The 16,783-nt window shown below is 42.1% G+C and overlaps 1 protein-coding gene across 1 annotated transcript; it reads right to left on the bottom strand.

The window, feature by feature from the left end:
• Nucleotides 1–713: 713 nt before the first annotated feature.
• Nucleotides 714–3,329, bottom strand: LOC125550873 (alcohol dehydrogenase 3-like). The gene is made up of 9 exons (XM_048713982.1): nt 3,190–3,329; nt 2,951–3,087; nt 2,797–2,843; nt 1,973–2,298; nt 1,797–1,879; nt 1,618–1,693; nt 1,456–1,517; nt 1,262–1,357; nt 714–1,173 (listed from the first exon to the last, which is right to left on the bottom strand). The coding sequence occupies exons 1-9, from the start codon at nt 3,221–3,223 to the stop codon at nt 895–897; spliced, it is 1,140 nt and encodes a 379-aa protein (XP_048569939.1). The 5' UTR covers nt 3,224–3,329; the 3' UTR covers nt 714–894.
• Nucleotides 3,330–16,783: the final 13,454 nt, after the last annotated feature.

Genomic DNA, 16,783 nt, shown 5'->3' on the forward strand with positions numbered 1-16,783 from the left:
GTCTCCAAGCATGGGTCTGGACAAGTCCGAAATCTACTTTTATAACTATCCAGTTACGGAGTAACGTTTAGTCAGCCCAAAGCAGGTCTATTACCCTCCCGACTACATGCGCTAGCTCAGATCGATGCGTCTCGTGGTTGGGTCTGCCGACTCGGACCTTATTTGAACTCCGATCCAACTACGTCAAATCTGACCAGATCTTTCTGAGTCCATATTTCTAGCATCCAATGCTCCATGACTAGTGAGATCGAGCCATCCACCGTGTTATATGCTAGTCTAGTCAGCAGCGCTTTCGACTAGGGACTTTTTAGGACAATCATCGTACAATGCGTAGTCTCACAAACAAGTCACATACTTGTTGATACACATCATTAATAACATTCAAGAACTATCTTTATTCATAAACACATAGAAAATATTGAGTCTAAGGCATTTCTCTAACAAGAACATCAAAGGAGCAATCGTACACATGACCGAGGATTGCCCATCGAGGTCGCCCTGCGCCGTTTGGAGCTGTGGGTGCAGCGTCTGTTGGTGGATTTGGGAGACTGACATGCTTTGCCTTAGGATTTGCACTTGAAATAGTCTAAGGCGAAGACCGCAAAACATGCAACGGAGCCGCCGATATTCGTTTCGATAAAAGGAAGATGCCGATTTGAACGCAGAAACTGCAGACTATTATTACTCTGGAAAATGTTCATGTACACTCAGAAGAGGTGGTGACACACTGAAATATAAAGACCAAACCGTGAACACAAAACACATACATGTTCGTTCTTGGTGACAAAAAATACACATGCGCATCTAACGACTATACATTATTAGTCCAGGGAAGTCCTGATAATTTATTTTTCTTTTGTTTAAAGCAGCGAGGGTGTGACGAAGAAGCTTGATTTACTCGTCCATCCTCATGACGCAGCGAAGTCCCTCTCCCTTGAGCATGAGGTCGAACGCCGTGTTGATCTGCGAGAAAGGCACGCTGTGGGTGATGAACTTCTCCACGTCCAGCTCCTTCCTCATGTACATCTCCACGACTTCCGGGAGGTCGGTGCGCGGTTTGTAGTTGCCGAAGAAGGTGCCCTTCAGGGTCCTCTCATTGAGGAAGTTCATCGGGTGGGTCTTGAACACCGCCTCCTTGTGCGGAACGCCCACCAGCACCGCCACGCCCCACCCCTACATTCAAATTTCAGAATTTCAGTTTAAAGCAGAAACACACATCAAGGCTCAAAATGATCAAATTACAACTGTGTCGAGAACATACATCGTGAACGCATTCGAAGGCGGATATCATGGCGTCGACGTGACCCGTGCACTCCACGGCTCTGTCGACTCCACCGTTTGTCATCTCGATAAGCACCTGGAGCACAATTCAACTGTGAGCATTTGGCACAGTATTTTGCAGCCCATGAACAAACTAAGGGAGTGATGCATGCTCGGGCAGAGAACTTAACAGACCTCTTGCACTGGCTTGGTGTGGTCCTTTGGGTTTACAAAGTCGGTGCAGCCAAACTTCTTGGCTGAAAATTGACATGTTGCTAAAGTTCAGTGTGTTATCCATAAACCCACGTTCACCAAAATGGATTTATTTTACTTTCTGAAGATAGCAGCAGACTGTACCTTGTTCGTATTTTGCAGGGTTCAAGTCCACACCGATGATCCTTGATGCCCCAACCATCTTGGCCCCTTCCATGGCCTGATCGTGTGAAAACATACAGCAATTAGTCATGGTTATTGACAATAATTCTCATCAACCTGCAGTAGTACATTGTGGAAGATAAATATCCTTTGTCACTTACAGCAAGGCCCACAGCTCCAAGGCCGAAAATTGCCACCGTCGAACCCTTTTTTGGTTTTGCGACATTGAGAGTCGCACCAAGACCTGAAGAAAACAAATGACTGCTCAGTAACTTATCATCGAGGCAACATGAATATGGTGTTTCACCGGAAAATATCAATCAGAACAATCTCTTACCAGTTGAGATACCACAGCTGAGAACACAAACTTTGTCGAGGGGTGCCTCAGGGTTGATCTTCGCTAGGCACCCAACATGGATCACGGTATACTCGCTGAAGGTAGAGGTCCCGACGAAGTGGAATATAGGTTTCCCACCGATGGTGAAACGGGACTGCCCATCGCCGATCATCACGCCCCGGTCGACATTGATCCTGAGGAGGTCACAAAGGTTGCTCTCCTCTGACTTGCAGTGAGCACAATCCTTGCACTCGCCAGTGAACACCGGCAGAACATGGTCACCTGGCACAAGCTCGGTCACGCCCTCTCCGACGCTCTCAACAATGCTGCAAGGAAAAAAAATTATTTGGGGAAAAGACTTACTTAACTGTTAAGAGTAGCACAGTATTTGCCTTAATTAAAATGACAACTAAAGACTGAATTTAGAACAGCGAAGGAAATAAGTCCTTCTAAATAATCTATAAAATATGTAGTTATGTGCTTGTTGTTTTCTTTGAGAATTACTAATGTGCTAGTGATGAAGAAAAATGAGATCACAAACATAGAGAGTAGATGCATGCACTTTCCTACAGAACATGAAAAAAAATATAAAAAATAGAATTATTCTACAAAGCAAAGCACTTTGAGGGAACTTGTGTGACAAAGCTGTCCCATAATTCTTAAGGTGTTATTTTTATATCATGGCAATAAAATAAATTATAATAACAACTAAGGATTCAGGATGAAAACTAACATGAATAAACCGTATAATATAAGATTCAAGATTCCACCAAATTAACAGCAAAATTGTAACAGAATAAGATAGAGACACAGAAGATGCGTACCCTCCAGCCTCATGGCCCAAGATCCTTGGGAAAACCGGAGTTTGCCCCTACACAACACAACCACGCCATGTTAGCCACTGGTCCATGTCTCCATCACGGCTACGCACTTGAGAAACCTGAAACTATGGTCTGAATGTCTGATGCCCGGACATACCTTGGCTTCCCAGAAGTAGACGTCAGTGTGGCAGAGGGCGGTGTAGAGGATCTTGACACGCACCTCCATGGCCTGCGGCGGCGCCACCTCCACCTCCTCGATCGACAGCGGCTTCCCGGCCTCCCATGCCACTGCCGCTGCAGTCACCCAAGAACCAAGCCAAACCAATTAGCACTGATGAAATTCCGGAGGTTCTTCACTGATCAAGCAAATTTTCGGCGGATATTTGAAGAGCGAACCTTTGCACTTGATCACCTTCCCGGCGGTCGCCATCAACTCCCCCGATCGCTCCGGAAACTCAGAGAGAAAGATGGATCTTTGCTGCTGTTTCTGCTTTGCAGTTGGTTGATTGTAGATTTTGGTGAGGAACGAAGGTGTGGCGAGCCCTGTATATATAGTCCTGGTGCTGGAGGAATCGGCGAGTAATTAAGCGCAGGCTTGGAGCGCAAGTGGGGAAGGAAGAAGGATTGTTTTTTCTTGGAGAAGGTAGCCGAAACAGGGGGTGGCCGTGGCTCCGCCGCTGCTGTCCCGTTTCGTCTGCGCTGCGCGCGTCTCCGCCGGTTTCAAGACTTTTTGCCCCGGGTGGTTTTCCAGTTTGCTGTGGGCGGATGGGATGGCACCGCGGGACGATCGCAGCCGTCTATTTACATGGCATTCTTCCTTGTCGTTTCGTCTGCAACCTTCGTAATAATCAATCAAGCTGATTGATTGATGGTTTAGGAGGTGGTGTTGATGCTTGCCTATCGAAAGCAGATTGGTTGATTCGACGTCTTATCAAGTTTTTCAAATAAATTTTAGTACCCTAGTAGGTAACCTTCTTTTTATTTGTGGTACTCATTAACTGTGTATTCGCTTGACAAACGTAAACATTGTTGACTATGTGCATTCCTTCGGTACAAAGGCGTGTAGATATTGTGAACTAGCGTAACTTTGATGGTCAGATTTCTTGTGGTGCAACCTACTCAGCTGGGTTTAAGTCCTAAATGTTGTGTATGTGCTCGCCCTTTTGTGGATTTATTCTAAAATTTAACGATTTTATTCTTTTAGTGGTAAACTATGTGCCCATCGACGGTGAGACACCCGTGATAACTTCATCAATCTCAATACCCGCCGATTCAATCCCTCGAAGGTGCGTGTAGGGCGTGTATGTATGTGTGCGTGTTTGTTTCTATACTATGCATGTGTGTGTGTACATATATATCTTAGCATTTAAACACCCCTGTAAACAACCATTTTTCTATTCTAGGCAATGCTCAGACCAATTAACAATCATAAGACAGTGTTACTAAATCTCAGTCAACTGAGACTTGATATGTCTTGGTCGATGATGTATTCGTGAGATCTTGCGTGAAGGTTCTGCAAAATTTTCTTTTACCTTTTTATCGGTTACGTCACTTGATTGGGATTTTGTTAAGTCCCAGTTGACTGAGACCTAACCACACTTCCTAAAATGGTAACAAATGAGGTACACAATACTACAAAAGAAATTAGCAAATTACCACGGGTGTCTTTTGAGGTACACAATTTTTTTCTCACAGTTGATTAAGGCTTAATTTTTCACATCTGCAAAATTACAATTGGGAAATTAGGCCTTTGTACACAATTTTTTTTCTCACATAGTACATACTAACAACCCTAATCATGTACGTCAGTGCACATCTTGAAAACAAGCCATATATACAACTAATATATATGGTCCTCGCAAACGCGGCAAAAAAAACACATCTTGCATATGCCACCCAAAGGCCGTAGGCACCGCCCCTACCTCCCCGTCCTCATGTCCCCTCACCATTGCTAGAGACTAGTGGTCAAGCCTAGCCCTGGCACTGGTCGATGATGGTTGAGATGCGATCTATGTGCGGCATCTTGAGGCAGAGGGTATGGTTATGCGGCAGTTGTGGTAGCATTTTTCGGCTGGTCCGACAACCTCTTGTGGTGTGGAAAAAGTGTCCACAATCCCGTCTACAGGTACGTGGGCGGCAACATCGGCCTTATATCTCCCAACGATGCGGCCCTCCACTCGAGCGTGTGGGTGGCATTGTGGTCCATGCTGCTAGGCGGTTGCTACAAGGGAACAGAGGGTGTGACAACGACGAGCATGTTAGCGGGCCGATTTTGCCACCACATGCAAGGACGATGCGTGCTGACGGAGCGTCTCAAATTGGGATTTTGATGGTGCATCTTCCTTCCTCGCCAATCTCTGTAACATCTATGATGACGACCTTCGTTGTTCTAAGCCTTTCATGGCAAACGACTCCTCCCGCGGCTTGACTACCTACTTGTGCGGGCATGGTCTTCACTTTGTGGCGTCTCACATCAAAAACCGTGTTGTTTTCTTGTCTCGATCACCACATTATCGACGTAGGCCTTAACATTGACGTTGGTATGACCATGAAGACACTTATTATCGTGCATTGGTAGGTCACACCAGCATTCTTGAACCCAAAGGGGCATGGTGATATAGCAGAAGGGTCCAAATGGTGTGATGAAGTTTTCTCCTGGTGTGTCACCTTCATCCGAATCTAGTGATATCTTGAATATTCATCCATTAAGCATAAACACTCACACCTCCCCGTGGAGTCGATAACTTGAGATGCGGGGGAGCGGGAACGAATCTTGGGGCATACCCTATTAAGGTCGGTGCAATCAACATGCATGCACCAAGTAAAATCCTTCTCCCGCGCCAAAACTGGGCTCACTAGTCAGTTCGGGTATGACAGTTCTCGAATGAACCCGATGGCAAGAGGCCGGGAAATTCCTCCCTGATGGCCATACGTAGATCCATCGCAAACCAGTGCAAGGCTTGCTTCATAGAGCGAGTGCCCTTCTGTACGTCCAAGATGTGCTCAGTAATGTCCATTGGGACACATATGATGGCGGATGGCTGTCATGCAATAATATCTCAGTTCTCACAGAGGAAATCACCGAGTGTGCTTTCCTATGCAGGGGTTAGGTCAGCGCCCTAGTGACCATTTTCTCGGGGTTGGTCGGGTGGACCTAATGCTTCTTGGTGTCTTGTCTCGACTTGAAAGCCAAGACAGACTTGGGTTTCTTAGTTAAAGTAGCGCTATCGGGATCCACCATCTTATTGATTGCTTTGAGCTCAACAGCGGCAAGGGCGGTGTTGGTGACCTCGTAGTCATGAGCATTCTTGAAATTGCCGCATATTGTGAATACCCCATTGGGGCCCAACAGCTTGAGCTTCAAGTACGACAACAAGGGATCGACATGAATTTTATGGACGCTAGTCGCTCAAGGAAGGTGTGATGGGCCCCTCAAAAAGGAGGACCTCAAAAGAAAGCGCCTCGGCCTAGAATTTTTCAAGGGTTCCAAAGATGACCTCCGAAGAGATTTGGCCCAATGGCGGGGCCTTCTTTCCAGGAAATATATCATGGAAGTGGGTCAAAGTGGCACTAGTGCAGGCGACTTCTATACATACGGTTTTTACCCCCTTTCCGTGACAGAGTTTTAAACCGTCGCCTTGTCTGTGTGTGCGATACCGGGGGGGGGGGGGCATTCCACATGACCCAGAAACCGTTAGTGATAGGTCCTCCTCTCACACATGTGGGGAAAAAGAGCTCGTGTGCGACCAGGCGAGCCATCACATGGGTTTACTTCCTAGAAACTGCATGGGTTGTCTCAGGTCATCGCCCACGGTGTTGTCTCAGTAACCGCTTGCAATAGAAAACCCCAATAAGCAGGTTAATTGCCCTATTTTTTAAATCCATTCAGTAATCAAATTGACATTTCATATTAAACACACAATATATTTCATTTTCGTATTACAACAATCAGGATTTTATAATTGAAATACATCAAAATACAACATTATATAGCTTCAGCACTCAGTTACACCATATAGGCATATAGCTTGCTACCCCATTACACAAAAACACCAAGTTTCACATGCATCATCTAAAACCTTTGGAAATTAGAATCATAGATGGTAGATAGAAAGATGAATCTCATCTACAAAACTGTTGAAGCGGAAGGCGAATATTGAGCCTTCATTATGGGCCAATGCATGTGGATGATTGGTCGCCCATCCTTCGTCCTCTTGATTACCATGGGTGTTGTATGTATACCTTCCTTACCTCTTGACCATACATGTGGTTTGAGAGACAATCATCAGTGAAATACTTTGGAAAGGCCTAAAAACAAAGATATGCATAAATATCTTCTCTTAATTTTGAAATGGCACAAAGGAATAAAAAATAAGGTATAAGAGTTAGTACCATCATGTAGTTCACTGATATCTTCTTCGTTCTGCAGACAAATATCTTGTTGTTTTTCATCGCTAGTTTCTTTATCCTAACAATATTTTTGAGTTTTTTTGACTTGACGACTGATATTCATGGACATCTCATTTCACAATTTGCAAAAAGAGTCAAACAGTGGGTCAAAACCTCTGACAGCAGGACCTACATATGCAAGACCAATTTATTAAAAATCTAAATATTGGAATGGTTTATGCAATTGCACAATAATGTTCTATGAACCAAACGACCATGCATGTGCAAACCTCGATGGTAAACCTCAGTGCATCCCAATGTTTCCCTGCAACACATATAAGTTAGTTATTGATCAGATTAAGTGAGAGTTGGCATACTATCAGTAAAATATGTTGATGAAAAATAAATACATTGCAGATTCAACAGATTAATTCGAGCCATATGGAAAAGCCAGTTATCAAAACCAAACATGCTTAAGAACTAGGAAATATAGCAATTGTATTTGTTTCTCATGTATTTAGTACAACCAAATTCGATTTATTTCTTACATGCATAACAATACAAAATTGTACCTACAACAATCACACAGTTAAGCAAACCAAGCATGCTTAACAACTTGAAAATATAGCAATTGTATATGTTTCTCATGTATTTAGTACAACCAAATTCAATTTATTTCTCACATGCATAACAATACAAAATTGCACCCACAAGAATTGAACATCACATTGCAGAACTGAACCAAACAGTTAACAGAACATGAGTTTCCATATTTTTATTTAATATTGTGGATGCCAAAAAAAATTTGCTCTGAATTTTGTCGAAGTTATAGAAATTTGACTCTCTAAAAACCTAATGTTCCTTAGATTTTGGAACTGATGGAATATTTAGTTTGGCGGGTAAGGGAGATGATGGAGTGTTTTTTTATAATGTGGTGATTTGGTGTCTTTCATGGTGTGATTATGTGTTATCTGCTACCAACCTATATTTATGTGAGAAAATTTCTGCGTCGGTGGCTGCATGTACTATATTGGTGCTACAGTATCACATGTGGCACTTCTTTTTTCTAGGTGGCAGGAGGGTGCGCGGGATGGATATGTTTTTATAGGGCGGTTGCTGCTGATTGATTTGTAAAATTGTTGGCCCAGTCAAAATCATAAACCAAATCCAAAATTTAATACCTCAATTGAATGAAAGAGTTTTAAAATTAGGAAATATAGTGAATTAAAAATAAATAAATAAATAAATGAGAGGGCTGCTTGAGAAATTGTTGACCCGGTTGAAATCGGGTGACCCAATCATAAACTAAAGACCTTAATTAATTGTGGGGCATTAAACATTAGGAAGCACCGTGTATAGTATAAAAGAATTGAATGGGATAGCTTTGAGAAACTGTTGATCCAGTCAAAATTGAGTGACACAATTTCAATTGGAGATCTCAATTGAATGTGGGCTCTTTGAAAGTAGGGATCATAGTTGAATGAAATAGTTTTAAAATTAGCAAACATAGTGAATTAAAAGAATTGAATGAGAGGGATCCTTGAGAAATTGTTGACCCAGTCAAAATGGAGTGATCCAATTCTAAATTTGAGACCTCAATTAATTGTGAGTCCTTAAAAATTAGGAACCATAGTGTATAGTTAAAAGAACTGAATGAGAGAGCCCTCAATTGAATGTGAGCTCTTTAAAAGTAGGGAGCATAGTGTTATAGAGGATGTTACCTCTTGCTTCATGTTATGTTATTTTTTACTCTTACGTACGAAGTACTATGGTGATGTATGGCTTGCTTTGCCATGTTGGGCTTAATTTATAAAGTCGCGCATACATCTTTTACCTTAAAATATGCACTTTTGGACCAGGAAGTACTTTGTTTCCTGATCGACTTATCTTTCGATCTATATCCATAAAAAATGCAAGCAGTTGCATGTCATATTTAAATAACACACTGGTATCCCAGGGAAGTTAAAAAATTGCAACTTGATAGGAACTTTTAGAGGGACTCTATTCTAGGAAATATTTGTGTAGTTGTTGAAATATGAATTTCACATAAATTTTCAAAAGAAAAATTCATCTAATCTAACCTCGTGAAATTCTCCTTTGCCATAAAGTAACCGAATGCCTAACATTTTATGAATATCCTTGAAATGGTAATATGATGCAATCAAACGGTTTAGTTTATATACCCTCATCTTTTTCAATTAATGCATGTTTTAGCATACGATGATATCTAATTCTTATTGTATACAATTCACATGTGTTGTTTTGAACATTGACAATTTGACATGGCCTTCAGGATGTAATTAGTATCACTAATTTCTGTTATAATATGTAAATGTATAATACCCCAACAAAATATTATTCTAAGTTTTGTTAGCCAAATATGTACATGTTCTCAGTTTTCTGATCTGAATATTTGAAACGACATTGAGAGTATGTTGTTTTATTCTTATGTTTTGAACCATTGTCGAGGGGGTGGAGGATTATTGGCAGCCAATTTCAGAGATCTCGATTTCAAAAAATTGTCCAAATAAGTACGTATTTATGAACTGGAACTAGATAATTGCTCGAACATTACAACAAGATATAAATATTCTACTACGTTAACCCATCATTTACCTGCTCATATTAATGTGATTGTATAAATAAATATTTAAAAATATTGCTCAGTCTTTGCCTTCCTAAATACATTTTATGATTTCATTGAGTTAGCAATTTGGTAAAAGCTTATTGCTATATCAAAGAAAAACATAATCTTGTGTGGTAAGTCAATTAAATGCGGGACAGCAACGCTGTTTTTAAGAAAAAACATACATAAAGGAAAAGTCAAAACAAAGATACTGAGGAGGAAACATTGGTAAGGTTGAAGGAAAGACCAAAATCTTAGCTTCTTTACCTAAAAAATCATTCTTTTTAAGTAGAAGCTAAGAGCAAGTTGTTCAGTTCATATGATCTTTAAATCCCACGAATCAAATAGTGGAACATTTCCTGTCTACTCCCTGCATTTCAATGAATAAGGCATGTACACATTTTAAAATTGAACTTTGACCATTAATTAGGCCAACCAAATGTGGGTTATATGTGATGAAAATCATATCATTAAATCCGTCTGAAAAGAAGTTTTCAATGGTATAATTTTTAATTGAAGTCACAAAATTTACATTATTGACATAGTTTACAACCAAAGTTAAATTTTACTCCCTCTGCTCCTAAATATAAGTCTTTTTGGAGATTTTAGTATGGACTACATATGAAGCAAAATGAGTGAATCTACACATTAAACTATGTCTATATACATGTGTATGTAGTCTTATTGTAATCTCTAAAAGGGTTTATATGTAGAAACAAAGGGAGTAGAAAACATGCCCCCCTTGCGCATTGGAATGGAGGGAGTACAACACATGTGCTAGTCCTGCGGTTGTTGGGCTCCGAAGTAGCTCACTAGCATCCACAAGTGAATTGTCTCGATGCTTTGTAGCAATGATTCACTACACTACAAACAGTATACTCGGGATAAGGAAGTGTTGGTGGGTCGGCTTATTAGCAGCCTGGCTAGCTAGTGAAGCAGCAATTGACATCCTAATTCTAAAAAAACAATTTGCATCCTGAACCAATCAAAAACAACAAATAATGGGGGAGAAAAAACCCTGGGAGTTCTACACTTTTCGCTGCGGCAAATGCATGCATCCAATTGACCAATCGATCAATCCGATCGAATTGTGATGTGAGTGCTGTGAAATGCACACATGTGCTAAGGATACCATTTGTCCACTGCAATTATTTTTGCTCCGTCAACATATGTATTTCTGGACCTGGGCATTGTTAGGTCGCATCGATCGTGAACTTAATAGATTTCCTTGTTGACGTTTGGCATGCGGACCTTTTCGTGTGGCGGTGTTCTACTCTTTTCTCAAAGGACTTGTGATATCTAGAACTACTTTAAAACTTCTGGAGCTTAGCGCATGTCCAACCGTACTCATCAGATTGGCTCACTCACATATCCGTAAACTCACATTTGTCCGCGAATATAATTGTATACAATAGTGATGGAGGTGAAAGAGCCTTTACCTTCTTTCGACAAAAGGTGAATTTTATGGAGGGCGTGTTCTGAACCCCTCCCAACTCCAACGAATCCACAATTTTAGCTTTTAGAGCGAGCTTCTGACTTCGGCCAGTGATCGAAAAGTGTTCTGGAGAGAAGCTGGCTAGCTGGAGGCAGCCCATTTGGCAGCAGATTTTTTTAACACAGTTCTGATGGCTTGGGCTGACTGGCATGTGACAAATAGGACTGGGCGTACGTGGTGATGCCTTGGGCTGAATGCATGCACATTTTTTTACACAGTAGCTATTGAAGCGATTTTTGTTGTACAGAAACATGTATAGAGAGCATTTCTTTGGAACATGGAGTAACAAACATACAACAATCATGTAGTATTTCTAAAGATCCCAAATTTTCTCAGCTAACATAAATTATAATTTAGCAGAAAAACTAGTTACTCATGTGTCATACAACAAAAGCTCCATTTGCATATGAATTTGCAAATCAATATGGTCACACATCTAAAATCATGAACATGATTACTTCACCAACTAAGAGCAATGGCAGTAGCTAGTTCATGCCTAAACAAATCCATGTTAAGACCACTTTCTGCCATTGTTGAAGCATCCGATGCATTTGAAGGAATAGCATACTTCTTGTATCTATTAGGAATAGTTGGAGCATAATCAAGATCCCTCTCGCACCGAAGAAAGTGGAGATCCTCTTTGTCATGGAGGCAGACATAGTTGTGTAGTGTAATGGTAGCCGCGGCAATCAGTTTTTGTGTTGCAATCGAGTAGTTTGGCATCTTGAGAAAGATTTGTCATTTCATCTTCCACACACCAAAGGTTCTCTCTATCGTATTACGCTTGGAAGAGTGGATCCAGTTGAACTTCCCTATGGGAGTAGTTGGGGGCGCACCTCTTTGGAAGTCGGGGACATGATAGCGTTCTCCTTTGTAGGGTGCTAGATAGCGATCTCTATTAGGGTAGCCGACGTCTACAAGGTAATACTTGCCTACACAAAGTAACAACGAGAGGATTAGGCCGGCGACGGGGAAGGGAGGGCAGCGGGCGGTGGCGGCGCGACTGACAACGGCGGTGAGGGTTCGAGAGGGAGTTGTGGGTGAACGAGCGAAGGAGTAGGGAACGATTCGAGAGAGAGGGCCCTGCTCGCTCGGTTCTGTGCACAAGCCATGGGAGGGCCACGCAAATCGTTTTCCTGGGCGGTGGCAATATCTTATAAATACGGGGAACTCCAGCTTCTGTTGATTCGCGGAGCTCGGTTTTCCTTCCTCCGCAAAAATGCACTATGGCCCAACACAGCTTCGCGATTTCAGCTCCATGGAGCTAAAGCGTTTGGCTTTATTTTCTGTCTGGAGTTTGTGAAGCTGGGAGTTTGAGAGGTTCGGAACAGGCCCTTAAAATGAAGCATCAAGAAGATATGGACACAATGAGCACATACTCGGTCTCTGCATAGGTAGGATGCACACAACGAACACAATACACACACACAACATGCCGACGACTAGCAAAGTTATATAAGACCAAAACTATATGTAGACGAGAAAAAACCCAAGAGCGATTAGATCTGCAATCGGCAACTGTGGCAGTGACCATACCCGCATCAACCAAATCATGACACCACATGGACGACGAGATATTTCAACGGCAACGCCTTCAAGAAGGGAGCGAGGCTCAAGCACCGTCGTTACCGGATCCAGCCATGAATGCCAGAATTTATGTTTTTGATACGTCCATTTTGCATCATGTTTACCTACTGTTATTTATAATATTTTTATGCATAATAATTCTTTTTGGAGTAATTCTATTGTCTTTTCTCTCATAATATGTAAGGTTCACACAAAGAGGGAGAACTCCGGCAGCGGGAAATCTGGACCTGAAAAGCTATGCCAGGCTACCTATTCTGCACAACTCCAAATGAGCTAAAACTTCATGAGAAATTTTTATGGAATAAATAAGAATTATTAGAGCGAATAAATACCAGAGGGGGCCCATCAGGTGGGTGATAACCCACAAGTATAGGGGATCGCAACAACTTTCGAGGGTAGAGTATTCAACCCAAATTTATTGATTCGACACAAGGGGGCCAAAGAATATTCTCAAGTATTAGCAGCTGAGTTGTCAATTCAACCATACCTGGAAACTTAGTATATGCAGCAAAGTGTTTAGTAGGAAAGTAATATGATAGTGGTGGTAGCGGCAACAAAAGTAAAGACAACAAAAATAATGTTTTTGGTATTTTGTAGTGATTGTAACAATAGCAGAGGGATAGTAAATAAGAGAAAACCAGTATATGGAAAACTCGTAGGCACTGGATCAGTGATGGATAATTATGTCAGATGCGGTTCATAATGTAACATTCATAACATAGGGTGACACAGAACTAGCTCCAATTCATCAATGTAACGTAGGCATGTATTTCGTATATAGTCATACGTGCTTATGGAAAAGAACTTGCATGACATCTTTTGTTCTACCCTCCCGTGGCAGCGGGGTCCTATTGGAAACTAAGGGATATTAAGGCCTCCTTTAAATAGGGAACCGGAACAAAGCATTAGCACATAGTGAATACATGAACTCCTCAAACTACGGTCATCACCGGGAGTGGTCCCGATTATTGTCACTTCGGGGTTGCCGGATCATAACACATAGTAGGTGACTATAGACTTGCAAGATAGGATCAAGAACTCACATATATTCATGAAAACATAATAGGTTCAGATCTGAAATCATGGCACTCGGGCCCTAGTGACAAGCATTAAGCATAGCAAAGTCATAGCAACATCAATCTTAGAACATAATGGATACTAGGGATCAAACCCTAACAAAACTAACTCGATTACATGATAAATCTCATCCAACCCATCACCATCCAGCAAGCCTACGATGCAATTACTCACGCACAGCGGTGAGCATCATGAAATTAGTGATGGAGGATGGTCGATGATGATGACGGCGACGAATCCCCCTCTCCGGAGCCCCGAACGGACTCCAGATCATCCCTCCCGAGAGGTTTTGGGGCTTAGCGGCGGCTCCGTATCGTAAAACGCGATGATTTGTTCTCTTTGATTTTTTTCTCTCCGAAAGAAAATATATAGAGTTGGAGTTGGCGTCGGAGGGTCTCCAGGGGGCCCACGAGGTAGGGGGGCGCGCCCTAGGGGGGGCGCCCCCACCCTCGTGAGAAGGGTGTGGGCCCCCTGGTCTTCATATTTAGCGAGGATTTTTTATTATTTTTTCTAATACCTCCCGTGGAGTTTCAGGTCATTCCGAGAATATTTGTTTTCTGCACATAAAACAACATCATGGTAATTCTGCTGAAAACAGCGTCAGTCCGGGTTAGTTCCATTCAAATCATACAAGTTAGAGTCCAAAACAAGGGCAAAAGTGTTTGGAAAAGTAGATACGACGGAGACGTATCAACTCCCCCAAGTTTAAACCCTTGCTTGTCCTCAAGCAATTCAGTTGACAAACTAAAAGAAAGAAAAACTTTTACAAACTCTGTTTGCTCTTGTCACTACTAGGAAAAGGGCTACTAATGGCGCACCAGTTTTGCCTACTAATGGCGCATCACTGGTGCGCCATTAGTATCACGCAACTAGTATTTTTTACTAATGGCGCACCACTGGTGCGCCATTAGTATAGGCAACGGTGCGCCATTAGTATGGGCCACTGGTGCGCCATTAGTATAGGCCACCGGTGCGCCATTAGTATTTTTGAATTTTGAAGGCAGGAAAATAGTAGTGGCGCACCGTCTAACCCCCACCGTGCGCCATTGCTATTTTTGAATTTGGATCTGGATCGTGATTTTTTTGCCCATTTTTTGCTCGTTTTTTTGCTCGTTTTTTGGCACGATATTATTTCAAATTTTGTTCCTGTTTTTGGATCTTGTACGTTCTTTTGCCGTGTTCTTTTGCCGGAGAGGAGTTCGCCGGAGAGGAGGAGGAGGAGGTCACCGGAGAGGCGCTCGCCTACATCACCGGAGAGGAGGAGTAGGTCGCCGGAGAGGAGTTCACCGGAGCATCGGAGAGGAGGAAGGAGAAACCATGAGGGGATGGGAGGAGAGGAGGGAGGAGGAGCTCACCGGAGAGGAGGGAGGGGGAGCTCACCGGAGAGGAGGAAGGAGAAACCGTGATGGGAGGGGAGGGGAGGAGAGGAGGGAGGAGGAGGTCACCGGAGAGGAGGAGGAGGAGGTCGCCGGAGAGGAGGGTAGTATGGTGGAGGAGAGAAGGGAAGATGGAGTGGAGGAGAGGAGGAGATGGAGTGGAGGAGAGGTAGAGTGGAGGAGAAGAATAAAGAGGTAAGAAGGAGAGGACCACGCCCAGCCATATATAAGGCATAGTAATGGCGCACCGCGGGCAGGAGCGCCATTACTATTTTTTTTATTTTTTGATTTATTTTGAATTTCGAAGGCGGGAAGATATTAATGGCGCACCATGGGCAGGTGCGCCATTAGTAACTTTTTTTATTATTTTTTTGACTTATTTTTAATTTTGAAGGCGGGAAGATAGTAATGGTGCACCATGGGCAGGTGCGCCATTAGTAAGTTTGAATTTTTTTGAATATTTTTACCTCCCCAGATCTTAAAAGCCCCGTAACTTTTTTTCTGTTAGGTTTTTGAGGATTTTGAAAATATTTAACAAGGTTCCCCCGTTAAATTCGGATGTAACTTTTCGAGTAGATGATTTTTCATATAAAAAACTTTTTCATCCGAGTTCATACGCAAAAGTTATGCCCATTTTACAAATTCTCGAGAGATTTCGCAAATAAAGTCGAAATTCATATTTGTAAATTTTCACAACAACTAGACCACATATCACATGGGAAACTTATTTTCTTTTATTTTTTTTGACATTTCCGTCATTTATTTATTTATTTTTTAAACTAAAAAGGCAGTCCAGGGGGGTGCATTCGGTGGAAGTGGTGGCCAAGTTACTAATGGCGCACCGTGGCATGGTGCGCCATTACTAGTTCAACTAGTAATGGCGCACCACTCCCACGGTGCGCCATTAGTAGTTTTGACAAATTTTTAAAAAAAAATTACTAATGGCGCACCGTGGATGTGGTGCGCCATTAGTATTTAGTAATGACACACCACATGTACAGTGCGCCATTAGTGTCCATTCCATCTATAGCCCTTTTCCTAGTAGTGTGTTGTTGTAAGTATGTCAAGCCAGCATTCAAGTTTTTAGCATAGATCATAACTAACCACACTTGCAATAATTCTCAGGTCTCATCATTACTCATATCAATAGCATAATCAGCTAGCAAGTCATAATAATAAATCTCGGATGACAACATTTTCTCAAAAGAATCATAATATGATATAACAAGATGGTATCTCGCTAGCCCTTTCTGAGACCGCAAAACATAAATATAGAGCACCTTTAAAGATCAAGGACTGACTAGACATTGTAATTCATGGTAAAAGAGATCCAATCATAGTCATACCCAATATAAATTAAAAGTGATGAATGCAAATGACGGTTGTGCTCTCTAGCTAGTGCTTTTTAATAAGAGGGTGATGACTCAAAATAAAAGTAAA

The sequence above is a fragment of the Triticum urartu genome, chromosome 4 (assembly GCF_003073215.2).
Source record: "Triticum urartu cultivar G1812 chromosome 4, Tu2.1, whole genome shotgun sequence".
Classification (NCBI taxonomy): Eukaryota; Viridiplantae; Streptophyta; class Magnoliopsida; order Poales; family Poaceae; genus Triticum; species Triticum urartu.

Bases quoted from the DNA above. Each gene is read 5' to 3' on its own strand.
- LOC125550873 (XM_048713982.1), bottom strand. From the start codon at position 3,223: ATGGCGACCGCCGGGAAGGTGATCAAGTGCAAAG. The intron at 3,088-3,189 runs GTTCGCTCTTCA...GGGTGACTGCAG, and splicing joins GAAGGTGATCAAGTGCAAAG to CGGCAGTGGCATGGGAGGCC. The intron at 1,694-1,796 runs GTAAGTGACAAA...TCACACGATCAG, and splicing joins TTGGAGCTGTGGGCCTTGCT to GCCATGGAAGGGGCCAAGAT.